Consider the following 27,760-nt stretch of genomic DNA (forward strand, 5'->3'; position numbering starts at 1 on the left):
CCCAGGCGCCCCTATTTAGTTTTTTTTAAGTGGGCTCCACACCTAACATGGGGCTTGAACTCAAAACGATCAAGAGTCACATGCTCTACCGATGGAGCCAGCCAAGTGCTCCCCAGATATTAGTGTTTAAATAAGTACTATAGAACCGTGTGTGCCCTGGCCAGCTTTCCAAACAAAATCTTATCCAGGTAGTTACATCCCTCTTGTGTCTCCTTTGGTGATAAGCTTATCAGAGGGATCCTTTATCTCCAATCTGATCATCTTTGTCACGTATACATGACATAATAGAAACTTTACATAAATAATATGGTTCCATGCATATTATTCTGAGTTTTCTTTTTTCACTCAATATATTTTTTTCAAAGATTTATTTATTTGAGAGAGAGAGAGAGAGGGAGGGAGAGAGCAAGCAGGGGGAGGGGCAGAAGGAGAGGGAGAGAGAATCCCAAGCAGACTCCCTGTTGAGCAGGGCCCTACGCGGAGCTCGATCTCAGGACCCTGAGATCATGACCTGAGCCAAAACCAAGAATCAGACGCTTAACTGACTGAGTCACCCAGGCGCCCCCACTCAGTATTTTTGAGATTCATCCACTTTTATCCCTGAGGCCTAAGGTAGTTAATTTTCACCACTATGTTCCATTTTAATGACTACCACAATGACTACCTCTCTTCTGTGGATGGAAACATATTTTCAGTTTGCTATTACAAGCAGTGTTATTTTGGGTATTCATGTACACTATCCTGGTATACCCAAGAGTTTCTAGAATATATTTCTATCAATTTTATTAGTTACAGCTAAATTACCCTCTTAAAATCATTAATACCTGTTTAATGTCTGGCTCAGTGTTCTTGGGTGGGCAATTTTTAACCTCTCTGGGTCTCAGTTTTCCCACCTGTAAAATGGGAATAGCATCTTCCACATGGCGTCATGTGAGGACATGGATGAGGGAGTGTCATACTGCTTAGCACCCAATAGGTGTTTGGTGTGTGGTAGGTGGTAGGTGCTGCTGCTGTTTGTCCTGGGACCGTGGCTCCCCAAAACCTCTTCTACCCAGTTTTTTCCCTTTTGACCCCTTAGCTTCTACTGTCCTGGAATCCTAGAATCTCCCATTGGAGATGAAGGGTCAGCCAATTTGGACTCCCACCCACAGCAGGTGCTCCATGTTCAGTCCAGGTTCTCATTTCCTCCTGCCCATGTAGCACTTGGGACAGACCCCTCATCTCGGTGCTTGCTAGGGACACTCAATGGGGTCAGTTGGCTTAGGGCCCAGCTCTGCCATTTCCAGCTGTGTGATCTCACGCAGCTCACCTCACTTCTCGCAGCCTCGATCTCCTCTTCTTAAAAATGGGGGTGGTGGTAGTACGTGGCTCCTTAGAATGGGGGATTTGGTGAGACTGTGTTAAATTTGTGTGGTGTCCCCTTGGAAGCTCAGAAGACATGGCATAAAGGGCAGTGGGAGCCCCATCAGGCCTAAGCTTTCATCCTGTGTTTGCCTCCCTGTTGCTGGAAACCACGATGCTGGCTTCTCACTGCTCCCTGTCTTGTCCTGGCTTGTGAAGGGAACCTGTGAGCCTGAGAGGAAAAGGGAGGGCGAGCCCCCCGCTAGGGAAGAATACAGAAGGTTCACAGACACAGCCTGTTGGGAAGATGGGCAAGGGGAGCAGCAGTTAGGGGAAGAGGGAACTCAGTGGCTGATAAACATATGAGTAGTTAGAAAAATGCAAGCTAAAACAGCAGGAGTCTTGCTGGCAAAGACTGGCCTGCTGCCCAGGGCCCTCCTGTCCTGCTTGTGGCCATGCACATCCGTGCAGGCATTTTGTAGGTCATTTCAGCTCACAAACCTGGCTCAGTCATTCCTCCTCTTGGTATCAACCCTATAAAGACACTTGTCCGGGCCCAGCCCAGCACCGTACGTTGCTACAATGTTTGCGGTTGTGCAACCTGATGATGAATAGCCCCGTTGCCCAGAGGCTATGCATGGGGAGAGGTTAAAAATGTAGTGGCATGCTAGAGAAAAGGCAGATTAGTGGTTGCTGGGGGCTGGGGGAGGGGGACAAAGAGATTACTTCAACAGGTACAAGCTTTCCTGTGGGATGATGAAAATGTTCTGGAATTAGCAAGTAGTTATGGTTGCAGAACGTTGTGAACGTACTATATGCCACTGAATTTTACACTTAAAAATGGTAAAAATGGCAAGGTTTATGTTTTGTTTTTTAAGATTTTATTTATTTGAGAGAGAGAACATGCAAGCACAAGTTGGGGGGGAGGGGCAGAGGGAGAGGCAGACTCCCCGCTGAGCAGGGAGCCCAGTGTGGGGCTCAATCCCAGGACCCTGGGATCATGACCCGAGCCGAAGTCAGCTGCTTAACGACTGAGCCACCCAGGCATCCCTGTTTGTTTGTTTTTAAAGATTTTATTTATTTGTTTGACAGAGACACAGTGAGAGAGGGAACACAAGCAGGGAGAGAGGCAGAGGGAGAGGGAGAAGCAGGCTTCCTGCTGAGCAGGGAGCCCGATGCAGGGCCCGATCCTAGGGCCCTGGGATCATGACCTGAGCTGAAGGCAGACGCTTAGTGACTGAGCCACCCAGGCGGGCCGGTTTGTTTGTTTGTTTGTTTTTGTTTTTTAAAGATTATATTCATTCATTCATTCATTCATTTGTTTTTTAAGATTTTATTTATTTATTTGACAGAGAGCAAGAGCAGGAACACAAGCAGGGGGAGTGGGAGTGGGAGAGGGAGAAGCAGGCTTCCTGCTGAGCAGGGAGCCCGATGCGGGGCTCGATCCCAGGACCCCGGGACCATGACCCAAGCTGAAGGCAGACGCTTAACGACTGAGCCACCCAGGCGCCCCAAAGTTTTTTTTAATTTTTAAGTAATCTCAAGAGTCATTCACTCCACCCCCCCTGAGTCAGCCAGGTGCTTCTCAATTAAGCTGTTTTTAAAAAATCAAGTAGTCCGGGGGTGCCTGGGTGGCTCAGCCGGTTAAGCATCTGCCTTCGGCTCAGGTCATTGGTCCTGGGGTCCTGGCATCGAGTCCCGCATCGGGCTCCCTGCTCAGCAGAGAGCCTGCTTCTCCGTCTCCCTCTGCCTGCTGCTCTGCCTACTTGTGCTCTCTCTCTCTGTCAAATAAATAAATAAAATCTTAAAAAAAAAAACTTAAGAAAAAAAATCAAGTAGTTGGGGCGCCTGGGTGGCTTAGTTGATTGAACATCTGCCTTTAACATGGTCCTGACCGAGCCCTGCGTCAGGCTCCCCACTCGGTGGGGAGTCTGCTTCTCCCTCTGCCCTTCACCCTGCTTGTGCTCGCTCTTTCTCACAAGTAAATAAATAAAATCTTTTAAAAAAAATTTAAAAATCAAGTAGTAGCACAAAAATATAATATGTTACCATTTTGGTAAAACCACCCATAGATCCCTTCCCCCCCCCCAGCCCCTAAAAGATACTGTATCTCTCGGTGTAGCTATATATAAATGCATAGAGAAAGGGTGGGCAGGACATTCATTAAACTAAACAGTGGAATGGGGTTTGGAGGTGGATGAGGGGACTTTAGCATTACTGGTTCACTGAATATTTTATAATGAGATTGCAATTTATGTATGACTCTTATAATTGGAAATACAAATTTTGGAAAAGGAAGAGAATCCAGAAGGGATGTAGACATCTGGGTTCATTGCTTAACCACTTGGCTCTCGCTGTGCCTTCCCTTGAAGGATTCGGAAAAGCTGATGGAGCAACAAGGAGCACTACTCAAACGGCTGGCCGAGGCGGACTCAGAGAAAGCGGTAACACAGCGCCCCCTGCCGGCTCTAGTGGCTTACAGGCGACAGTGCGCAGAGGGGCTGGCCCAATGCCGCCGCGCTGGTGCCTCGCTCTGACATTTCTTTGGGTTTTAATTTCATGATCTATGAGATGGGCTGATGTCCCCTATCCTGCCTGCTCCACTCGGTTTGTCTAGTTGGTCACTTGGGGGCTTGAACCACCATGCTAAACACAACATGAGGGATATTGCCGCTGCTGCTGGATTTATTAACCATCAGAGTCTGTTACTTGAATTGCCTTATTTGTATTATGGATTAAAAGCCATCAAAAGGTTCAGACTTTTTGACTCAGCAATTCCAATTCTAGGAATCTCTCCTAAGGCAGCACACTCCAAAGTCTGTTCATGGAATCCTAAGTTCCTCACGATGTTAATGGGTGCCAGAAACAAAAGAAGGGAGTGATGCGAGGCCAGATAAATTGGGAAATGACTGGCTGGCCTATACAAAAAGGTCACTGGGTTAACTCCAAAACCTTTTGGAGCACTTGAGGTATTAATGCCCACATGAGTCTCCAAGAGAGAAGGAAGATGGAGGCCATGTTTCCCAAGGTGTGGCCCTTGGCCCTTAGTGCCTCTCCAAATACCACAGTGGGAGATTTGGCAATGAAGGGGATAATGCCTAAGTCTGTATCCCCAGCTTGAAAGGCTAGGAATCGAATCATGATACACCAGTAAATTGAAACTTTAAGCTGCTGTTTGAAAAGAAGTAGAAGATATAATCACATTATGGTAAATGTGGTGGGATTGTACGTATGGAACAACGTACGCATGAGACTTTTTAATGTGTTTTAACAGTGGTTCTTTTGGCTGGGGGACTACGGGGATTTTTTTTTTTTTTTTATGGGGATTCTTTAGCATTTTTTTTTGTTTTTCAGTTTTCCACAGCTAACATTATTTTATTTATGTATTTTTAACATCTATTTACTGGAGAGAGTGAGAGCGCATGTGTGAGTTGGAGGAGGGGCAGAGGGAGAGAATCTTGAAGCTGACACCCGCTGAGTGTGGAGCCTGCTGCGGGGCTCAGTTTCACAACCCTGAGATCATGACCTGAGCTGAAAGCAAGAGTCAGACACTTAACTGACTGAGCCACCCAGGCGCCCCTCACATGATTTTAAATTGCAAGATCAATACATGTCTTTTGTCTTAAATATTTAACACAGATGTTGGGTGCTTCCGGCCAGGATCTCTGTGACATGGTCTGGTGTATTCTGGACCTTGGGCCCTGGTGGCCAAGCACTCATAGGAGTGGCTGTTCCCCCCCCCCCCCCCCCCCGGGCCCGGCTTCTTTGCCCTTCCCCGGGAGTTCATGACCGTGTGTGTTCTCTCTAGCGCCTGCTGTTACTCCTGCAAGACAAAGACAAGGAGGTAGAAGAGCTACTGCAGGAAATACAATGTGAGAAGGTACCATCCCTGACAGTTGTTTCTCCTTACGAGCTAGTAGAACTTCGTATGTAGAGTGGGCACTGGAACTGGAAACATGCGTTCACATGCTGGCTCTGTCACTTTCTCCATCTATCCAAAGGCTCAAGCAAAGACAGCATCCGAGCTTTCTAAATCCATGGAGTCCATGCGTGGGCATTTGCAGGCACAGCTCCGGTGCAAAGAGGCAGAGAACAGTCGCCTGTGCATGCAGATCAAGGTACCTGCCGGCACTGCAGTGGGGCGGAGGGCCGGAGCGTGGCAGTCCCAAGGCAGTGAGCTGCATTCAGGAAGGCTTTGCCCCGACGGTTTATGGGGTGCTTGCTGCCAGTGCCCTTCTGCTTCAGAGATACTGTGGGACAGTGGCAAGAGCAGTGGACCCTGGGAACATGGGACAACAGGGCCCGTCAGCCCTGAGGTGACAGCACTGAGGCCGAGGGAGCTGGCTGCTGGGCTTACCCTGAGTGCCCTTCCCTGCAGTGACCGGGTTTGGTGCCTTGACCCAGAGCCAATCACTTAATCCCTTAGGCCCTTGGGTTCTGTAACTCCCCCCTGGGGAGGGGGTGGTCTCAAATGCCGCTTGCCAAAGTGAGCCAGGGACCTCCCTCTGAGGTCACAGCTCTCCTGAGTGACTGAGAGATACTTCAGACCACATTACCTGGAGTTGAAGGAAGAATTCGAGAAGAGAGTTCTGTCCTAACATTCAGACCCAGTGGGTTCAGCGATCTGGAGAGGTGCCATGGGGTGCTGGGAACGGCCCCTGTCCCTGGCCTGCATTTGGAGAGCCCTGAGCCCCCACACAGTTGGTGACCCATTTTCTCTCTCCCTGTTCCTCACCCCTTCTTTCTGTTGGTCCCCATTCCCCTCTCTCCCCTTCACTCTTGTCTCTCTCCAACCCCCCCCACCTGCTTTTGGCCCTCCCCTCCCAGAACCTGGAGCGCAGTGGGAACCAGCACAAGGCAGAAGTGGAGGCCATCATGGAGCAGTTGAAGGAATTAAAGCAAAAGGGAGACCGAGACAAAGAAACCTTAAAGAAGGCCATCCGAGCCCAGAAGGAACGAGCTGAGAAGAGTGAGGAGTATGCTGAGCAGCTGCACGTGCAACTTGCTGATAAGGTGGCGGGCCTTCCCTGAGGGCGGCTGGGGGTGGAGGCCTGTGGCTGGCTAGGCTGTGATCAGAGGGATGCTGATGGTGGAAAGGGTGACTGTGCTGGGGGGAGGGGAGGGTGAGTAAAGGGGTAAAAGGGTGAAAGCAGGGTGGGCGGCTGGCTGGAGATGCTGGAGGGGACAGTTGAGCCTGCGTCAATATGGTGCGTGGAATGTTGGTTAAGGAAGGATGTGCACGTAAAGCGCATGTGTGATTGCTGGAAATCTAGAAGCTACAGCTGGGTTCGGTCACCCTTGGTGTTGTCTGGAAAGGGACTGTGGGGGTGAGGAACCGTCCAGGGTGAGCCCAGCACCCAGCTCCCTCGGCCTCAGCGCTGTCACCTCAGGGCTGACGGGCCCTGTTGTCCCATGTTCCCAGGATCTTTATGTTGCTGAAGCTTTATCCACTCTGGAATCATGGAGGAGCCGCTACAATCAAGTTGTGAAAGACAAAGGAGACCTCGAGCTGGAAATTATTGTCCTGAATGAGTACGTGTGTTAGGAGAGGGCGTGTGGGCTGATGGAGGGAAGCGGGTGCACAGGTGGAAGGGGCCTGGCAACGTGAGGTGGGGCCCAGCGCCCTCATGGCTGCTGTGTGGTCTCGCCCATCAGGGGCTGCACTGTGGAGGGGCCCGGCTTCTCTGCTCACAGAGGGCTGGGAGCTGCTGGAAATGGCCCTTTCTCCTCTCTGTTGTCTGCCTGGTGATAGCAGCTGTTTGGCCCAGCAGTTGGTAGGTCAGAGTAGGGGGCAAAAGTGGTCTCAAGTGGTAGGGGACTGAACTCACACCTTTCTCGCCACTGGGGACCAGTGACCATTCAGACGTTCTCAGTGTCACCTATAATCATGTATTCATTCATCTGAAAAAATATTTATTGAGCATCTGCTCTCTACCAGGCTGGGTGCTGGCCTTTAGGGTCACCACAGAGACAAGGCAGATGCATTCCCTGCCCTCGTGGAGTTAACCCTGTGCTCTAGTAGAAAACACCAGGCTACAGAGACCTGGACTCCCAGGGTTCTGGACCGGTCACAGGGTTGCTAGCTGAGGAAGTGTCTTTTGCTGGATTCAACTCAATTTAGCAAACATTCGGAGAACCTGCTATGTGTTGGGCCCTCGGCCAGGTGCAACCTTCCCAGGGTTCTCGGTCTGGTAGGAGGAAACTGATAATGAGGGTAGGAGGATACATGGTACAGAGGAGAGGGGTCGGGGAAGAGAGGCTCTGAGGAGGGAAGTCTCAACTGGGTTTCTAAGGGTGAGGAGGAGTTTGCAGGCTAAACCAACATGATGTGTTTGCTTGGGCCTACTCCGTGCTTAGCACGTATTTGCTGAATGAACTGTAACTGATCATTCCTGAGAGCACACACTGTCAAGGTTCTGTTTCGGGCCTGTGGTCAAGATAAGCATCTGCGAGCCAGAATGCTGCTGTGGGGCCGTGGTCTCTGTTGCTGGACTACAGCCCTGCTGAGTGACGGGGGGAGGGGAAGAGGGTGAGGGCACGTGAGAGCATGACTTCTTTCCCTTTGTGCTGTATGCATTCACTGCATTCCCGCCTGTGCGAGGGAAATATTCACACGTGTGAAGAAGGGAGAGGGATGTCTGGGGGTGTCCCTGACTACCCAGCCTGGGAGTTCTGTCCTAACTTGAAGACCTGCTGGGCTAAAAGATCCAAGGGGGGCCATGGAGAGTTGGGAAGGGACCCCGTCTCTGGTTCTTGTCTTCAGGGCGTGTCTTGGCCTCATGGGAGGATCAGAACACAGAAGGCTTCTGGAAGGGGGGGTATGGGAGACAAATCTAAAGGCTGATAGAAGAGAAGGGGGGTATGTGGGAATGCGCCAGGGCAGAGCGGGGCAGTGGAGTGGAGAGTGGGGAGCAGACAGGGCACCAAGAGGTGGCCCTGGGGAGGAACACTTGGCCCCACTCCACACAGACCTGGCTTCTCAGAACCCATGTAAGGCTTCTCTTTGTCTGCTTTCTGTCTGCGACCTTTTAGCCGGGTGACAGATCTCGTAAACCAACAGCAAACGTTGGAGGAGAAGATGCGGGAAGATCGGGACAGCCTGGTGGAGAGGTTACACCGGCAGACGGCCGAGTATTCCGCGTTCAAGCTAGAGAACGAGAGGCTGAAGGTCTGTAGTGAGAGCGGGCCCACACAGTGGGTATAGGGCAGCAGGGCCCCTGATGGGGCACTCCAGATGGCCCCCAGAAATGACTCAGGGGTCTTCAGAGGGCCTGAGGCAGCAACATGATTAGGAGGGCATGTGCTGGAGTCAGAAAGGCCTGGATTCGGGGCGCCTGCGTGGTTCAGCCAGTTAGGAGTCTGCCTTCAGCTCAGGTCATGATCTTGGGGTCCTGGGATCGAGCCCAACATCAGGCTCTCTGCTCAGCGGGGAGTCTGCTTCTCCTCCCTCTCGAGTAAATGAAATCTTTAAAAAAAAAAAAAGAAAGGCCTGGATCAAGTTCTGACCGCCTTTCACTAGCTACAGGCCCTAGGCTAGACAGTTTATCCTTTGTCACTGTGGTTTCTTGGAGGAAAGCAGGCTCTCATGAGAATGTGGTAATGTGTGTGAGACACTTAACATGAACACCCAGCCCGTGTGCGTGCAACACACCCGACTAGAGGGCGCCTGGGTGGCTCAGTTGGTTAAGCGACTGCCTTCGGCTCAGGTCATGATCCTGGAGTCCCTGGATCGAGTCCCGCATCGGGCTCCCTGCTCGCCAGAGAGTCTGCTTCTCCCTCTGACCCTCCCCCTCTCATGTGCTCTCTCTCTCTCTCTCTCATTCTGTCTCAAATAAATAAATAAAATCTTTAAAAAAAAAAAAAAACCACACCCGACTAGAGGTGAACAGTGACTCCTGGGGGCTGCTGCCCCCTTGATGTGCATCTATTCTCCCTAACCTCCCAACCTCCCGATAGTGAGTAGTTGTCTCTACTTTACAGAATAAGGACACAGACTTAGAGAGGGGTCACGTTTGTTGCCAAGATTTTGCCCCGGAAGTGTTGGCGTTAAGATTTGAAGCCAGTCTCGTTCTGGAGCTCCAGCTCTTGACCACTTGCTCTACACCCTCTCAGCACAGTTGAGGCAGAGGCACTGAGTCAAGGTTCATGTTTCAGAGCCAGGTCGGATCTTTTTAACTGATCTGGACAGTCGAGTCTAGGTTTGTTTATTTTTTTAAAGATTTTATTTTTGAGGGATGCCTGGGTGGCTCAGTCAGTTAAGCCTCTGCCTTCGGCTCAGGTCAGGATCCCAGGGTCCTGGGATCGAACCCCCACATTGGGCTCCCTGCTTCTCCCTCTGCATGCCACTCCCCCTGCTTATGTTGTCTCTCTCTCTCTCTCTGTCTCTGTCAAATAAATAAAATCTTCAAAAAAATTATTTTTAAGTAATTTCTACACCCAATGTGGGACTTGAACTCACAACCCCGAGCTCAAGAGTCACATGCTCTACCGACTGAGCCAGCCCAGCACCCCTAGGTTTATTTTTTTTACTGCTTTATTTAAGTATGACATATGGAAAGGTACACCATTCTAGACTTTATCATAAAGTGAACACGTTTTATCCCATCATCCACCCTTATCTGAACCTTACTAGCATCCTAGTGACCTCACCCACTTACAAACACCTGTGCAAAGGTGACTGTCCTCCTGACTTCTTCAGTCAGCACAGATCAGCTTGCCTGTTTTTGAATTCCGTGCCTGGCTTTCATTCAGCGTTCTGTCTGTAAATGATCCATGCTGTGTGGCAGGTCTCAAGGTCCGTGCTGTCCAGTCTGCGGCTGTAGGATCACACCATGCTACATTTATCTCTCCTCTCAATGGACATTTGACTTGTACAGTATCTTCATGCATCTTTGGATGCACCTATTTGGGGTATTTTTATAAGTTAAATACCTTGAGGTAGAATTGCAGGTCATTAGATGGTGAGCATAAATTCAGCTTTGGTAGATGTTGCCATAGACTAAGGCAGTTATACAAAGTTACACTGCCATCAAGGGTATGGGAGAGGTAACAGTTGCTCCTTGTCTCCTGGGGGACCCTTGGTATTGTCAGTCCTCACTGGAGCCATTTCTGGCGGGAGGGGCAGCCCCTCATTTGTTGCAGTGAGGTTGCTGGGAAATGAAAGGCAGCCTCCAAGTCTAACAAGTGGTTAGGGGATTAGTTACATTATGGGTGTCTGTGGTGAGTAATACAGTGTGGCCATTCAAAATGATGTTTGTAGAAGTATATTGTCTTAGATGATGTTCTCCAGGAAAAGTTTAAAACATAACAGAAATGTGATATAGAAGTGATGTTCTTTGTGAACTGTGGATACATATTTTTCCAGGTTTTTTCCCCCAATACTAATATAGATATTCAAACACACACACACCTATTGTTCTGCAGCTTGCTTTTCTCATTCACCCATATCTCATGGATATCTTCTTAGGTCGGGTTATTGTTTTGGTTTGGTTTGGTTTGGTTTTTTTTAGCTTTATCTCTTTCAAATGACTGCAGATTGTTTTATTGAGATACCATGATTTCTTTTGTCCTATCTACTAAGGTGAACATTTAAGTTGTAGGAGGACATTTGTTGACTTGAGAAGTAGGTAAGGTAATTGTTACTTGCCAAAAGCATGTTGCAAAGCGGTAAATACAATATAATCCTGTTCCTGTTGGAAAAAAAAATAAAGTATCTAACTCAGCTACAGACAGATAGCCATAAAGCAAGGCATCAGATTGGTTTTCCTTGGTGTTACCTCCATTTTCTTTTTTTTTTCTTTCTTTTTTTAAAAAAGATTTTATTTATTTATTTGACAGAGAGAGACACAGCGAGAGAGGGAACACAAGCAGGGGGAGAGGGAGAAGCAGGCTTTCCACTGAGCAGGAAGCCTGATTCGAGGCTCGATCCCAGGACCCTGGGATCATGACCTGAGCTGAAGGCAGACGCTTAACAACTGAGCCACCCAGGTGCCCCTTACCTCCATTTTCTTTTTCTTTTCTTTTTTTTTATTACCTCCATTTTCTTTAATGATTATGTATTGCTTTTGTAGTAAGGACAAGAAAGCATAAGAGTTGCTTATTTGCACCTACAGTTGACCCTTGACACACGGGTTTGAATGGTGTGAGTCCACTTATATGTGGATTTTTTTTTATAAATACAGTTTAGTACTGTAAATGTATTTTTTTATGATTTCCCTAACATTTTCTTTGCTTTAGCTTACTTTATTGTAAAAGTACAGTATATAATACATATAGCATACAAAATACGTGTTAATCGACTGTATATGTTATTGGTAAGGCTTCTGGTCAACAGTAGGTTGTTAGTAGTTAAGTTCTGAGGGAGTCAAAAGTTATAGGTGCATTTTCGATTGTGTGGGAGGTTGGTGGCCCTAAGCCCTCCATTCCTTGTTCCAGGGCCAACTCTTTACTCACTTGAGTTGCCCTGGCACCCGTCTGAGGAAAACTGCTAGTGTGGGTTTGAGTAGGTGGGGTTTCCCTTGGCTGGCCCCTCGGAGTGAGAGGCGAGGGTGGGATGGCCGCCTGCTCTGGGAGCCTTCCTGTGGGTTACTCACTAGCCGCCCCTTCCAGGCTAGCTTCGCCCCGATGGAGGACAAGCTCAATCAGGCGCACATCGAGGTGCAGCAGCTGAAGGCGTCAGTTAAGAACTATGAAGGGATGATTGACAACTATAAGAGTCAGGTAGGCGGCTGCCCGGGACGTTGACCTCTCCCAGGAAGGGTGGGCTGTAAAGGTGTTTTTCACCGAAACTCTGCCCAATGCTCTGCTGACCCCCAGGTGATGAAGACCAGACTGGAGGCTGATGAAGTGGCCGCCCAGCTGGAACGCTGTGACAAAGAGAACAAGATCCTTAAAGATGAGATGAACAAAGAGATTGAAGCGGTACCGTCCCCCATCCTTGCCTTCTTCCGCCACCCAATCCCATGTCTGTCCCCCTTGGTTGTCTGTGAGTCTCCCAGATTTGGACCAGAAACATTGACGAGTTTTCTCATTGCTGGGCTGGTCCACACTACCGTGCACATGCGCTCTCACGCGCTCTCTCTCTCTGCTGCTTTATTCCTTTTCCTCCTGGTTTTTTCTTTCTTCAGTTTCCTTAAAATAATCTCTCCTCCTTAGAGCGTCCAAGTGGATTCAAATGCTCAGATCTGCCAGGTCTTAGAAGTTGCCTGTTTCGTTCTGCTCAACCCAGAGATGTGCCTCCCCTCCCCCTTCCCCTTTTCCCCAGAGAGCCTTATTCCAGAGATAAAGGGATCATCTTAATATTAACCTAGGAGAAGGGCTGAGTCCAGGCCCAGCCACTAATGTTACATAGCCTTGGGCAACTCCTTGCCCCATCCAGTCCTCAACCTCCTTGTTAACACAGGGACGGACTGAATCAGAGAGCTCTGACCTTCTCTGACCTGTAGCGTTAGGATTGCCTTCCTAGGGGCATTGGAGTTAGACTGGACCTTAATCCTTGCTCTGTCAGTTTCTAGCTGAGCTGAGCAACCTTAGGGAAATGACTTTGCTCCTATCATCCTTAGAGCCCTTGTATTGGGACAGCAGCCCCCACTTTATAGGTTGTTGTATGAATTAATTGAGAGAGCCCTTAGCATGGGGCTTGGGGCCTGGTGTTTGCTGTGTGATTGCCATTGTTATTCAATGACTAAAGGAGTGGCAGGCTCAAGGGCCATTTGGGGTCAAGTGTGTCCCTCAGAGAACAGCTGGACAACCCTCAGTGGCCTGTGGGGAGGGCAGGCCACATTCCTGCCTGTGGTTCTCACAGGACCCTCTTCCGGGGACTGAGGGCGGCCCTGCCCTAACTCCAAAGGACTCCGCCTGGCCCCACCAGCGGCAGGGCCCTTCCCAATGGTGGGACATTGGCCCTTCCCAATTTGGCCCTTCCCAATTTTCTCTCCCACTCCAGGCCCGTAGGCAGTTCCAGTCCCAGCTGGCTGACCTGCAGCAGCTGCCCGACATCCTCAAGATCACAGAGGCTAAGCTGGCGGAGTGCCAAGACCAGCTGCAGGGCTATGAGAGGAAGAACATTGACCTCACAGCCATCATATCAGACCTGCGCAGCCGGGTAAGGGACTGGCAGAAAGGGTCCCACGAACTGGCGCGAGCAGGGTCCCGCTTACCAAGATGAGCTGCACACACACCCCCCCAAGGGAGGACCACTTCCTTTTTCTTGGCTGCCGCTTTCTGAAAGGAGTGAGCTATCATCAGTGCTGTGAAATAAAAGTCTGGTGTGCCAAATGCCTTGTGTTTGCACAAAGTGATTGTAGTTATGGGAGCCGTCACTGTCCTGTGTTGCCCGCCCCCCGGTGCTCCAAGTCTCTACCGCTCTGTGGCTGTGCTCGGCCCCTGGGGAGACACCCAGCCCTCCGAGTGCTCTTTCCCAGCTTTCTCTTGCTTTAGCTGCCTTTCCCTACTCTTAGCTCCATTGCCTGAGGTTCTGACCCCAGAGAGGGCTCCCTTCCTCCCAGAAGCAGTCTGCCTCTGGGTTACTGGAATCCTGCCTGTAGTGTAAGAAACTATGTGCCTCTCCTTTGCAGTGGGACCTCGGGTGAGGCCCTTCCCTTCTCCTGACCTGCTACCTTGTAATAATAAAAGTAGCTGTCGTTTCTTGAGCACAGACTTTGCGCCCCAGTATTGTCTCCCGTAATTCTCCCAGGAACGTTAAGATGTAGATACTCTTTTCCCCCATTTTCCAGAAAGCAGCCCAAGGCATAGGGGCATAATTTCCTGAGGTCACAGAGCTGATACTTAGTGAACAGGGTTTGGAACCCAGCCAGCTCCATCTGCTTCCCAAGCCCATGTTCTCAGTCCTCTTAAGTTGCCTACCCTCTCTTGAACCTGAGCATTCTGAGGGCCTTTTGAGCCTGATATCTGAGGCTTCTGCATACAGCAGCCCTCTGGATAACCTCTCAAACTCGCCAGCCTGAAAGACTTGCTAGGTTTCCTGTTGCCTTGCGAGCACCTGTCCCCATTCAGTGGGAGAATGAAATCAGCGGTGCCAACAATGTAACTGGTAAAGCGCCGTGGCACGTCGTGTGGGCCCGTTAAACCCACCATCTGCTTCCGCCCTCTCATGTCTGCCCCGGATCCCATTGAGTGGCTTCTGCTGATCAAGAAAGCATCACCGTGGGTCATCGGGATCAAACCTGGCTTCTCTTCGTGTGGGGAAAGCCTTCCTGGGAGTCGGGCCTAACCTGCCCCTCCTCTCCTTTGTCCTCCAGGTTGTGCGTTGAGACTTGGATGCCTGCTGAGGGCCGCGTGCCCCTCTCCTGGGTGTGGATGACAGGTCCTAGGGGGAAGGGAGGGCTGCACCGGGAAGTTCCTTCATAAACAGGTCTGTGTTCCTGTCATTTTAGATTGAACATCAGGGGGACAAGCTGGAGATGGCAAGAGAGAAACATCAGGCTTCCCAGAAGGAAAATAAGCAGCTGAGTCTGAAGGTGGATGAACTGGAGAGGTTAGAGGCACTTGGTCCCATCTCTGTCCTCCTAGGACCTGAGACTTTCAGCCACTTAGCTGCTTTGGGCTTAGTGTGCAGAAGTGTTTGAGGGACTCAAGGCCCTGGAAGGTACAGGGCAGACCTCAGAGGAAAAGCTGCTTCCATTGCAGTGGTAAGCATTGTGGGAGAGAGGAAGGTGGTCTCCTGACCGGGGGATGCTCCAGAACAGTGTGGTCACGTTCAGACCACCCACAGGCTCCACCGACTAAAAAGGCACACTTCACCCAGCAAACCAGCAGGACCAGTATGCGGCTGTTGGGGGGGGCATCCCCCCCTTCACAATTTGCTCTTTGTTTCTGATCCTCCTTCCCCAAGACCTTTCTGATCTGATTCTTCTGTTACCTACGGACTGTTGGAGGCAGTCAGGGGAAGAGTACAGCTCTTCCTGTTTCCCTGTGGTTCTCACAGGAAGACTTACAATAACCTCATGAGCTAGATTCTTATCTAGGGAAAAGGGGAAGGGGAGGGGAGGCACATCTTTGCGTTGAGCAGAACGAAATAGGCAACTTCTAAGACCTGGCAGATCTCAGCATTTGAATCCACTTGGATGCTCTAAGAAGGAGAGATTATTTTAAGGAAACTGAAGAAAGAAAAAACCAGGAGGAAAAGGAATAAAGCAGCAGAGAGAGAGAGAGAGAGAGAGAGAGAGAGAGAGTGCACACGTGCACGGTAGTGTGGACCAGCCCAGCAATGAGAAAACTCGTCAATGTTTCTGGTCCAAATCTGGGAGACTCACAGGCAACCGAGGGGTACAGAGACCCAGAGTCAGAAGCCCTGGCCTTGGGTCTCAGCTTGGCCACTTGTATTAGGATCTTGAGCAAATCCTTGAACCCTTTGAACCTCCGTTTACTCATCTTGAGAAAGGGATCGAGGGAGGGATAAGAATCTAGCTCCTGAGGTTACAGTAACTCTTCCATGAGGCCTTCCTCAAAGGCCTTACCACATTGTTGCTATTATCCCCCCGCCTTTTTTTTAAAGTATACTCCATGCCCAACACGGGGCTTGAACTCACGACCCTGAGATCAAGAGTTGCACGCTCTACCGACTGAGTCAGCCAGGCACCCCTACTATTATCCCGATTTTAAATATGAGGAAACTGAGCATGGAGAAAGGTAAAGTGACTTGCCCAAGGTGACACAGCTGGTATCTGGCAAAGCTGTGACGTAGGCCCCTGACTCTCCTCCGGAGCTTTTAAGCATCTGTAAAATGAGGGCTGGGGCCTTAGTTTCAGAGCTGAAAGGCCGGGGCCCTGGGATGCCATGACTGCCCAGGTGGCTCATGCAGCCTGCATGCGGGGACTTGGGCAAGCAGGTCTCCTGGGCTCTGCCAGTGTTCTGCTCTGCTGGCCTCCAGTGTGCAACTGGACTCAGCAGAACTTAACAGAGCTTTCAACTGGAAGATGTTCTGCAAGTGCACTGGGGACCATGTGTGCATAGCGGAATGGTCACTGCAGCCCGTGGTGACTCACATCCGCGGTAGAGTGGTCCAGCTGAAGTCCCTTTGCTGAGGGGGCAGCCGTGAACAGAAGCTGAGGGCATGGGTTTTGGTGACAGACCTGCCAGCTGCGTTGACCTCGGGCCAGTGACTTTAGCTCTCAGTGCCTCAGTTTCTTCCATCTGTAGAGTGGGGATAATGGTGACCCGTGTTTTTGTTGTTGTTTTTTGTTTTGTTTTACAAGTGGCAATTTTATTTGTCCTCTATAAATTCTTTTAAGGTTAAAATTTTAATTATAAAGGAATACATTTTAATCTTATTCTAGAAACTTCCTTCTCTCCTAACCATTCTCCCACATGCATAAGAAACAAACTAATTGCATTTGTGAAACATTGTATAACTTCTAAATTTTAAGTTCAATACAAGGTGCTGTATCATGTGTGCTAACAGGCACACTCAGTCGGCTTTCCCTGCCCGCCCACTCTTCACACAGCCCTCTAACTGGCTGTCCGGGCTGCTCAGCGCCCTGCCGTCTTGCTAATCAGCAGGTTTCTTTGGTTTATTCCTGTGGTTCCTTGGAGACTCTTGGCGTGATGAGAGCCCCCGTCCAGGGGTGACTGGCAGCCCCCTGGTGGGGTGGAACAGGACAGGTAGGGGTATGAGCAGGATCTGATTAAGTGCTTTCACCTAGGAAACTGGAGGCAACCAGCGCCCAGAATATCGAGTTCCTACAGGTGATTGCCAAGAGAGAGGAGGCAATCCACCAGTCCCAGCTGCGGCTAGAGGAGAAAACACGGGAGTGTGGGACCCTGGCCAGGCAGTTGGAGAGCGCCATCGAAGATGCTAGGAGGCAGGTCAGTCTCGATTCCATTACTAACTGACTCTATGACCTTGGGCAAATCACCTGACCTCTCTGAGCCTATTTCCCCATCTAAAAAATGGGCACACAGTAGTGGCACCTGCCTCATGAATTCATTGTAAGGATCAAATGAGCAATTACTATAGAGGATTTGGCCCTTTATTCATGATGGCTTATTCAATTGCAGCCTGCGTGGGACTCAGCCAGGTTTACCAGGGCTCAGGTGATGACTCATGGGAGTGTGGGGAAGGGGCAGGTGAAGTGGGCTGCAGAAGTCCTGTATTTAGCTCCTGCCCCGAGGCTCCCGGGAGCCGTCCACGGCGATGTGCACGGGCCGTCCCTGAGACCAGAGCGGGAGTTGCCCAGGCTTCTCTGCCTGGCAGTGCCCAGGTCAGGTAAGCCAGCCACACTTCCGGGCCTCCTGGGCAGGTGGAACAAACCAAGGAGCATGCGGTCTCCAAAGAGCGGGCTGCTCAGAGCAAAATCCTGGACCTTGAGACCCAGCTGAGCAGGACCAAAACTGAACTCAGCCAGCTGCGGCGGAGCCGGGACGACGTGAGTCGGGCTGGAGGGTAGGGGGCAGAAGAGGAGGGAGTGGGCTGAGATTTTAGCTTCCTGGGGCCTGCAGGGCAAGGTGTTTTTATGAATATGACATGGTTTTATTTTTCTCAAATCACTTTCCCATCCCTTAAGGATATTCCAGGCAGATCCCTTTTTTTTCTTAACCGCTTTGCTAAGGTATCATTTACATACCATAAAAGTCACTCATTTAAACTGTACGCTTCGGTGGTTTTTATTATATTCACATATTCACAGAGGTGTGCCATTATCGTCACAAGCTAAGTTTAGAATATTTTCAGAAAGAAACCCCATAGCCGGGCGCCTGGGTGGCTCAGTTGGTTAAGCGACTGCCTTCGGCTCAGGTCATGATCCTGGAGTCCCGGGATTGAGTCCCGCATCGGGCTCCCTGCTCGGCAGGGAGTCTGCTTCTCCCTCTGACCCTCTTCCCTCTTGTGCTCTCTATCTCTCATTCTCTCTCTCTCAAATAAATAAAATCTGTAAAAAAAAAAAAAAAAAAAAGAAACCCCATAGCCATCAGCAGTCCCTCCCATTCCCCCGCCCTCAGCCCCTGGCAACCACTGATCAAGTCTCTTAGGGATCTGTCTGTCCCGGACATTTTACACACTTGGCCTGTACTCACACTTGGCCCGTACTCTGGTTCTCCCTCCTAGGCTGACCGTCGCTACCAGAGCCGGCTCCAGGACCTCAAAGATCGCCTGGAGCAGTCAGAAAGCACCAATCGCAGCATGCAGAACTACGTCCAGTTCCTCAAGTCATCCTATGCCAATGTGTTCGGGGACAGTCCCTACACTACCTACCTGACCAGCTCTCCCATCCGCTCCCGATCTCCTCCTGCCTGAGGCCGCCGGTCTTGGGCCAGGAGCCCGGATTGATGCCATGGGAACCGCAGAGGGGCCAAGCCATAGCTGCAAAGCCTGTTGCTTTCCTCTCTCTTCCACTGATGGAAGTGTGTTCAGGATCTTGTCTGAGCTACTGGCCCCAGAAAAGTCCCTAAAGCAGCGAGAGGGTGGGGGTGGGGGACAGGAATGACTTAGTTTTCTCTTTCTCCCCTCTGACAGAGTCATCTGATGGAAATTAATTACCTTGACACACCATAAATCTACTAATCTTAGGGTACCCGATTTTAACTCACCATGACTTTGCTCCTTCCTTCCCAGAGAAAATGATCTGAACTTTTTCTTCCAGTTCCCTCACAGCCCTCCTCTTTTGAGGAATCTCTCCCTTGGGTTTTCTCTTCCCTGAACCAGCAGGATCTATTAGGCCGAGGCCCTCACCACCCCTCCTGGGCTGTAAGCATGTTCACTTGCTGTTTTTTGTCACGGGTACGGTGTTTGCCCCAACGCCTCCCTCCCACGCCCGCTGGAAACCTCATGTTCGAGTGTCCTTGAGGCCACCCTGTCCCTAAGCACTTCACAACAGACGCTGCAGGGCCCATGTCCAGTGGCCTCTTCAAAGTGTAATCCCAATCTCACTGATTTTTGTTTCTCTTTGCCAGGTCTGTATCTGTGGAATGCATTTATTCTGGAAATATGTGTGTTGTTTTATAAGAAGCTTTTATAATCAATATTTAAGGCTCCATTGGATGATTTCCTTACCCACCCCTTCCCTTTTCTAAAAACGATGAAGGAAAATGTTGCAGGAGAGCCAGTAAACAAGTACTTGGTGCCTGGGACGTGAGGCTTCTCATTTCGTTTTGGCCCAGGTTGGTTCTTCCTTCCCTGTGCACCTTCTTCACAACATAATCCTGTGAGATGACTGGAGAACACACTTTGTAAGGCACAGCTCAGTGTCAGGTGGGGTGGATAGGATGGAAGAAGACAGGATGTGTATATATTACTATTTTTAAAATGTTAGTTGGTTTTTCTTTTTATAAAGATCTTATTTTTGGGGATGCCTAGGTGGCTCACTCGGTTAAGTGTCTGCCTTCAGCTAGGGTCATGATCCCAGGGTCCTGGGATTGAGCCCGACATCGGGCTCCCTGCTCAGCAGGGAGCCTGCTTCTCCCTCTCCCTCTGCCTGCTTGTGCTCTCTCTCTCTCAAATAAATAAATCTTAAAAAAATAAAGATCTTATTTTTAAAAAAATTTTAAAGATTTTAAGTAATCTGTACACCCAACCATGGGGCTTGAACTCACACCCTGAGATCAAGAGTTGCATGCCCTGCTGATTGAGCCAGCCAGGTGCCCCTAAATATCTTATTTTTAAATAATCTGTACACTCAACATGGGGCTTGAACTCACAACCCTGAGATCAAGAGTTGCGTGCTGTACCAACTGAGCCAGCTAGGTGCCCCCTGTTAGTTGGTTTCTGATTATGGGCTATTTTTGTGCTCTTCACATTTTCCTGTATTTAAACGAAAGAACACATTCCTTAGAGGGTGAATGAATGGGCTACTGTGCTGAACCCTAACCTTTCTGTTTTAGCTGTTATTGGCCTTCTGGGTGATCCAATCTTGTCCTCTGTCTACTCTAACTCATGGGCAATGAACTCCAGAGAATTCCCCCATGTCCTCAAAAACAATGGGCCCACACAGGCATCTAGATTCAGAAAATCTCCTTCCCCCCTCAAATTTTTGGACATTTGCAGTTTCCAGCTTTTAATTTTGCCAAGGGAGTTCATTTGAAAAACAAGCACCAGCTACCAGTGCCACAATACGAAGCCTGTTTTCATAACTTTAATGATAAATGGACTAGAACTTACAATGTATGAAAGATCTTCCAAGAAAGAACAGTTGGGGGCAGCCTTCTTGGGTCCCCTCCCTCTTCGGGAGCTTTGTACTATCACTCAATAAACTTCACTTTGCTGCCCACCAAAAAAAAAAAAAAAAGTACAGTTGGCAAGCTTACACCAGTGTGGTACATATCTGCACAACTCATTTGTATTTTTGTAAAACCAATGAAAAATTCCTCCTGCAGGGCACTGCTATTTACAACGCTGGTGGGAAACACCTCTTTTGGAGTCTATTGCTGGGACCCTCTCAACGATGGTCTATTTTTCTTTGTAAAGTATTTTATTACAAACAGTCCAGAGAGTTTGTAAAAAAAAAAAAAAAAATGAAAAAATGAAAATGTTTATAACACTTCAAACTCCAGAGGGTGTTTCCTTTCTACCTCGAACTGAGATCCCACGAAATGGGCAAAAGAATTGCCAAAGCTAAAAAGTCCCAGTTAAAGCTGGTTCCCAGCAATGGTGAATCTTATCCGATGTATTGAGATAGGATTCACATACCATAAAATTCACCCCTTTAAAGTGTATAATTCGGTCATTTTCAGTATATTCACAAAGTTACGCAACTATAAACTTTATCCGGTTCTAGAACATTTTCATCACCCCAAATGAAGCCCATACCAGTTAGCAGCCACTCCCCCTTTCCCCTCCCCACAGCCCCTGGCAGTCACTAACAAAGTCTCTAAGGATATGTTTGTTATTCTGGACATTTAACAAAAATGAAATCATACAATATTGTGACCAGTGCTTTCACTCAGAATAATGTTTCCCAAGATTCATCCATGTTGTAGCATGCATTGTACTTCATTTTATGGCCAAATAATACTCCATTGTATGAATACACCCTATTTTATTTACTCATCAGTTGATGGACATTTGTGTTTACACTTTTTAGCCACTATGAGTAATGCTGCTACGAACATTCGAGTTTTTATGTGGATGCATATTTCATTTCTTTGGGTATATACATACACCCTTAGGAGTAGTGCTGGGTCAATGGTAACGCTAACCTTTTGAGGAACTCTCAGGTTGTCTTCCACAGGAGTTGCCCCATTTCAGAGCCCACCAGCAATGTTCCAATTTCTCCACATCCTCATCAAAACATACTGGGGGGCGCCTGGGTGGCTCAGTTGGCTAAGCGACTGCCTTCGGCTCAGGTCATGATCCTGGAGTCCCGGGATCGAGTCCCATGTCGGGCTCCCTGCTCAGCAGGGAGTCTGCCTCTCCCTCTGACCCTCTTCCCTCGTGCTATTTCTCATTCTCTCTCTCTCGAATAAATAAATAAAATCTTAAAAAAAAACAAAAAACAAAACAAAACAAAACAAAAAAACATACTGGGATTTCTGCAATCCAGAGACTCCAGCCTTCAGAAGATCCTGATCCTAGCGGCAAGCAAGAGAGGTAGCATAGGGACCAAACCTTACGCACAAGCGCGCTGGCAAGCGGGCTCGGCGCCGGAGGCGGGGCTACGCAGCCGTTAAGGGCGGGGTTGCGCTGCGCGGCTGCGTGCGTGCCCCGGAAGCGGAAGCTAGGGCCCGTTTCCGGGCGGCTGATTCGAGGACATGTTTTGTTACAAGCGGAGACTCTGAAAAGCTCCCTCAGGTGAGCCATGCCGTCTGAGGGTCGCTGCTGGGAGACTCTGCAGGCGCTGCGCAGTTCCGACAAAGGTCGACTCAGCTACCACCGCGACTGGCTGCTGCGGGGCGAGGTGAGCGGAGGGGGGGGGGGCCGGAGTGGGCGGTGCCCTTCCGGCTCCTGGCCACGAGACCCCGCTGTTCCCTAACCCTTGGCACGTCTTGCGCTTGGAACACGTGCGTTTTTTCCGACAACCCGCATTTGTTTCTTGACTCCCGTGTGTGCATCTCTGTGTCGTAGAGTGTCTGCCCTCTCCTGCCTTTTCTAACTTTTCAGGGACCTCCTCTTATTTCAAAGGTGCTCTTCTCTAAAGGCTTCATTGCCACTCCCAGTCAGAGTCAGAGTTAGGCACCTCCGCTGTGTTGTCAAAGCAACCCTCTCGGGGTCAGTTATTTACTGCACGTCTTTTGTGCTAGGAGATTTAGCGGAGAACGACTAATATGACCTAACCTATTGAAAAGACGAAAATTCTAGATGACATTGGGCAGACGTGGAAAGTTTAATGGTGGCCTGGTCCCTGTACCTAGAATTTGCAAACCCATGCACTAGACTGCAGGGCTGTAGACAAGGTTAAGGCATAGCTCCTGTATCCAAGTTGCTGATAATTAGTTATAGATACGATGTTGACCTGTCTATTTACACGTTCTAAAGCATTTCCCTGTCTTTTATTATCACTGGCAGTGTTAGGGAATACATAACTTGAATTCTGTAGGATGAATCCCAGGATGGGTCTGTCTGGTGTAGAGTCACGTTGTGCATATTTGGTAGGAATACCATAGAAGTGATGCTGTGTTCTCAGTCATCTCAGGAAGCATACATATGCTGCAACCCATCCCAACACTGGGAATCCTAACCTTGATCACCTGGTCACATTGTTACCTGCCAGATAGCTGCACTTAAAATGGGGCATTTTTCCTTTTGTAACTGATTAGTATCTTATGGGGAGGTAATCCAAGATTACACTAGTATCCTTTAACTCGTCAAACCTCCATGGTTGGCATTCATTATTTCTGTCTGAATCAGTCACCCCTGTGAGGTAACCAGATGGCGTTTCTTTAATATCCACCATTCCTTCTACGCTTAGTAGTTGGCATTCTACTGTAAGGAAGAGCTTTCTTTTCTCCCCTGTTTAATGAATTGTTTATATCATCATGTACTCCTGGGTTCCTGTTTTATTCATTGAGTTGTAATCCATTACTTGTACCCTTGTGTGTGTGTTCTTTTCTTTTTGTTTTTTTTTTTAAAGATTTTATTTATTTATTAGCGAGAGAGAAACAGCATGAGAGGGGAGAGAGTCAGAGGGAGAAGCAGGCTCCCCACTGAGCTGGGAGCCCAATGTGGGACTCGATCCCAGGACTCGGGATCATGACCTGAGCCGAAGGCAGTCGCTTAACCAACTGAGCCACCGAGGCACCCTTGTGTGTGTTATTTTCATTGTGTGGGAAGTGTATCTTCAGGATAAACTCCGAGACTTGAGATTGCTGGGTCAAAAGGTAAACATAGATGTCCCCCGCCGCCCATTATGTATGCATCAGATTGCCTTCCAGTCAACAATGCATGATCGTGCCTTTTTGCCTGCAGCCTTGTCAACAGAATGTATGCATTGTTGGGGTGCCTGGGTGGCTCAGTTGTTAAGCGCCTGCCTTCGGCTCGGGTCATGATCCCAGGGTCCTGGGATCGAGCCCCGCATCGGGCTCTCTGCTCGGCGGGGGGCCTGCTTCTCCCTCTCCCACTCCCCCCTGCTTGTGTTCCCTCTCTCGCTGTGTCTCTCTTGTGTCAAATAAATAAATAAAATCTTTAAAAAAAAATTAAATCTAGGGAATTAGAACAAGGAGAAATATGTCACTCATCACCCAAGCATAACTTCTAGCATATTTTTCATGTCTTTCAGTGTATTAGCATTTTTTAAAATTTTATATAATTGTAGACATTTATTTATACTCCTGGTTTTTCACTTAAAATTGAATCTTGGGGGCGGGAGAAATGGGAGGAAGGTTGTCAAAAGATACAGACTTCCAAGGGGCACCTGGCTGGCTCAGCCAGAAGAGCATGTGACTCTTGATCTTGGACTTGTGAGTTTGAGCCCCACATTGGGTGTAGAGATTACTTTAAAAAAAAAAATCTTAAAAAAAAAAGATAGACTTCCAGTTATAAGTACTAGCGATGTAATGTACAACGTGACTGTAGCTCACACTGCTATATGCTATATTGGAAAGTTAAGAGTGAATCCTAAGAGTTCTCATCACAAGGAGAAAAGTTTTTCTTTTCCCTTTTTTCTTTTCTTCTTTGTGTTGTATCTATAGGAGAAGATGGATGTTGGCTGAACCTATTGTAGTAATCGTTAATATTTTAATGTAAATCAACCCATCATACTGTCACTTTGAACTTATACAGTGATATATGTTGAATATTTTTCAATAAAACTGGGGAAAATTTGAATCTGAAGTATGGTGTTAACATAGGATTCACAATCAGTGTTTTTTTTTTTTTTTTTTTTTTTTTTTTTAATGTGGGGCTTGAACTCATGACCCTGAGATCAAGACCTGAGCTGAGATTAAGAGTCAGACCCTTGCTTAACTGACTGAGCCACCCAGACGCCCCCACATTTAGTACTTTTAAATGACTAATATCCCCTGATTGTGTATATTGTAGCTTAGGTCAAAATTCCCTGTGTTCTTTTCCATTCTGATGTTTTAGATTGCTTTCAAATACGCTTTATTTATTTTTAATTTTTTTAGATTTTATTTATTTAGTTTAAAGATTTTATTTATTTATTTGACAGAGACATAGCGAGAGGGAACACAAGCAGGGGGAGTGGGAGAGGGAGAAGCAGGCTTCCTGCTGAGCAGGGAGCCCGATGTGGGGCTCGATCCCAGGACCCCGGGAACATGACCTGAGCTGAAGGCAGACGCTTAATGACTGAGTCACCCAGGCACCCCTAGATTTTATTTATTTTTTGACAGAGAGGGAACACAAGCAGGGGGAGTGGGAGAGGGAGAAGGAGGCTTCCTGCCGAGCAGGGAGCCCGATGCGGGGCTCGATCCCAGGACTCTGAGATCATGACCTGAGCCGGAGGCAGACGCTTAACGACTGAGCTACCCAGGCGCCCCTTGAATATGCTTTAATGACCATCTTTGTGTGTCATTCCTTTTTCTGTGGTTACAGTTATTTAGTCTGATGCTGTAAAAGGATGGTAGTCAGGGTCATTACCAAGAAACTACTTTCGATGTAATGTATGGTGACTAACATAACATAATAAAATTAAATTACAAAAAAAGAAACTACTTTCTCGGGGCACCTGGGTGGCTCAGTCGTTAAGCTTCTGCCTGCAGCTCAGGTTGTGATCCCGGGGTCCTGGGATCGAGCCCCGCATCCGGCTCCCTGCTCCACGGGAGGCCTGCTTGTGTCCCCTCTCTCGCTGTGTCTCTTTCTGTCAAATAAATAAATAAAATCTTAAAGTAGTTTTGTTTTGTTTTTTTTTTTTAGTCTCCATCTCTGATTGTTAGTACAGTTAGATTGGGTCTTTGGTATGTGTGTATGTATGTATGTATGTATTCAGGCCTTCTTAGATAACCAGTAAGGCAGATAGTGGAAAATAAGGCCAAAATTATTTTTGATTGCTTGAATCAGTTGACATGCAAGTTGGGCTTCACCCTCTTCTTCTCTCTAGGATGTTTTGGAAGAATGTATGTCTCTTCCCAAGCTGTCTTCCTACTCTGGATGGGTGGTAGACCATGTCTTACCCCACACACAAGAGAACCCACCTTCCTCTGAGACCTCAGCATCCTCTAGGTCCACTTCCACCCTCGACCAACCTTCCTGTGTTCCCAGATCTCCTGGCAGAACCCCTGCCTTCTCACCATCCTCCTCAGCAACACCAGATGGAGCCGAGGTAAGGTTTTTGTTCAGCTTAAGACAGAAGGTGGAGGTGGCCGAAAAGCTGAAGTGTTTAAGGGGCCCCTGGCTGGTTCATGCAGTGGTGGAGTGTGCGACTCTTGCTCTCAGGGCCGTGAGTTCGAGCTCCACGTTGGGCGTAGTGATTACTTAAAAATCTTTTTTAAAAAAGTTGAAGTGTTTAACATTGTCAGACAACAGTGACCTTACCCTGGGAAAGATCATGACTCTTGTGGCTGTCATAGGGACTCCATTCACTACATCATGCAGTGTCCTCTTAACGAAGAGCTAAGAGAGAGAGTCCCCTCTGTTCTTGGTACCAAGAATAGCAATTTCATGAGCAATTGGTTGGTTTTTTTCTCATGACCATTGCATGAGTTTAACTCATGAGGTCTCCCTTTTTGTGTTGGCTGCTGGAGGCTTACAGTAAATTTCATACCTGTTCTCCAGACGTATGTAACTTATCATTGGTTCTATAATTTGTAAAACAAAAATTGTAATTTGTTTAAAAAATAAAAAGGAGGGACGCCTGGGTGACTCAGTTGGTTGGGCGTCTGCCTTTGGCTTGGGTCATGATCCCAGGGTCCTGGGATCGAGCCCCGCGTTGGGCTCCCTGCTCAGCGGGAAGCCTGCTTCTCCCTCTCCCACTCCCCCTGCTTGTGTTCCCTCTCTCGCTGTGTCTTTCTCTGTCAAATAAATAAATAAAATCTTTAAAAAAAAAAAAAGCATTTTTTTTCTCTTTTTGATTCTATTTTGTCCCTGCCTTTGTTTCTCCCACTTAACAAGTGTTAAATTGTTACTGGTGGCGTTCTTTTCTTTTCTTTCTTTTTTGGGGGGGGGCGGGGTGGGGATATACTTCCAGAAGTAGTGTATATACAAATATACAGGAACATACAGTATGATTCCATCTACTTAACATTCTTGAAATAAGAGTATTATAGAGAACAGATTAGAGGTATGAAGGTAGGTGTGGCTTGGGAAGCTTTATGGTAATGGAACAGTTCTGTACCTTCATTGTGCTATAGTTACAGAAATCTACACGTGAGATAAACTTGCATAGAACGGTACACATACACAAATGGATTCCTGTACAACTGGCGAAATCTGAAGTAGTACTGTGCTTTGTACCAACATCGGTTTACTCTTCTTAATATTTACTGTATTCCTGAATGTTAGTATTGGGGGAGACTAGGTGAAGAGTGCACAAACCTCCCTCTACCTATTTTTTCAACTTCCTGTGAATTAGAATTATTTTAAAATAAAAAAAAAATTCTGGGGTTCCTGGGTGGCTCAGTTGGTTAAGCATCTGCCTTCGGCTCAGGTCGTGATCCCAGGGTCCTGGGATCAAGTCTCTTGTCCAGCTCCCTGCTCCGAAGGGAGTCTGCTTCTCCCTCTGCCCTTCCTCCCACTCCTTCTCTCAATCTCTCTCTCTCTCTCTCTCTCTCTCGCTCTCTCTCAAACAAATAAATAAAATCTTTTAAAAAAGATTTCTGTTTCTATGAGCGCTTCTCAGTTCCAATCCTGCCAGTACTGTGGCATGCCAGTGGGCAGGCATCTTCCTCATGCTTCAGCTTCTTCATCTGGAAATCTGGTACTGTGCCACATTGCTGAGTTCCTTTCCAGATAGAGAATTCCATCGTTCTTGAGGTTTATTTATTTATTTTTATTATTATTTAAAGATTTATTTGAGAGAGAGCATGCGTGAGCTGGTAGAGAGGCAGAGGGAGAGACTCCTCAAGCAGACTCCCCACC

The 27,760-nt window shown here is 48.3% G+C and overlaps 2 protein-coding genes across 9 annotated transcripts in view; both read left to right on the plus strand.

The window, feature by feature from the left end:
• Positions 1-19,814, plus strand: part of ODF2 (outer dense fiber of sperm tails 2) — a 34,184-nt gene extending 14,370 nt beyond the window's left edge. For 3 of the 6 annotated variants that reach the window (XM_028107794.2, XM_028107795.2, XM_028107796.2), the window contains exons 9-21: positions 3,714-3,785; positions 5,150-5,221; positions 5,343-5,459; positions 6,169-6,354; positions 6,764-6,873; positions 8,374-8,509; positions 11,950-12,060; positions 12,157-12,261; positions 13,286-13,444; positions 14,736-14,836; positions 17,004-17,166; positions 17,601-17,726; positions 18,404-19,814. In XM_028107794.2, coding sequence (XP_027963595.1) covers positions 3,714-3,785; positions 5,150-5,221; positions 5,343-5,459; positions 6,169-6,354; positions 6,764-6,873; positions 8,374-8,509; positions 11,950-12,060; positions 12,157-12,261; positions 13,286-13,444; positions 14,736-14,836; positions 17,004-17,166; positions 17,601-17,726; positions 18,404-18,592 — 1,647 coding nt within the window. In that variant the 3' untranslated portion in view covers positions 18,593-19,814. The remainder of the gene's footprint in view (positions 1-3,713; positions 3,786-5,149; positions 5,222-5,342; positions 5,460-6,168; positions 6,355-6,763; positions 6,874-8,373; positions 8,510-11,949; positions 12,061-12,156; positions 12,262-13,285; positions 13,445-14,735; positions 14,837-17,003; positions 17,167-17,600; positions 17,727-18,403) is intronic. The other 3 variants (XM_028107797.2, XM_088019219.1, XM_028107798.2) reach the window with 1 other exon arrangement.
• A 2,208-nt stretch (positions 19,815-22,022) lies between these two features.
• The window catches only part of GLE1 (GLE1 RNA export mediator), a 28,722-nt gene continuing 22,984 nt past the window's right edge, over positions 22,023-27,760 (plus strand). For all 3 annotated transcript variants that reach the window (XM_028107786.1, XM_028107788.1, XM_028107787.1), the window contains exons 1-2: positions 22,023-22,187; positions 25,785-26,006. In XM_028107786.1, the coding sequence (XP_027963587.1) occupies positions 22,089-22,187; positions 25,785-26,006 (321 nt within the window). In that variant the 5' untranslated portion in view covers positions 22,023-22,088. The remainder of the gene's footprint in view (positions 22,188-25,784; positions 26,007-27,760) is intronic.

The sequence above is a fragment of the Eumetopias jubatus genome, unplaced genomic scaffold (genome assembly GCF_037043125.1).
Source record: "Eumetopias jubatus isolate StellerSeaLion01/CBP00866 unplaced genomic scaffold, mEumJub1_p1.0 scaffold_15, whole genome shotgun sequence".
Taxonomy (NCBI): domain Eukaryota; kingdom Metazoa; phylum Chordata; class Mammalia; order Carnivora; family Otariidae; genus Eumetopias; species Eumetopias jubatus.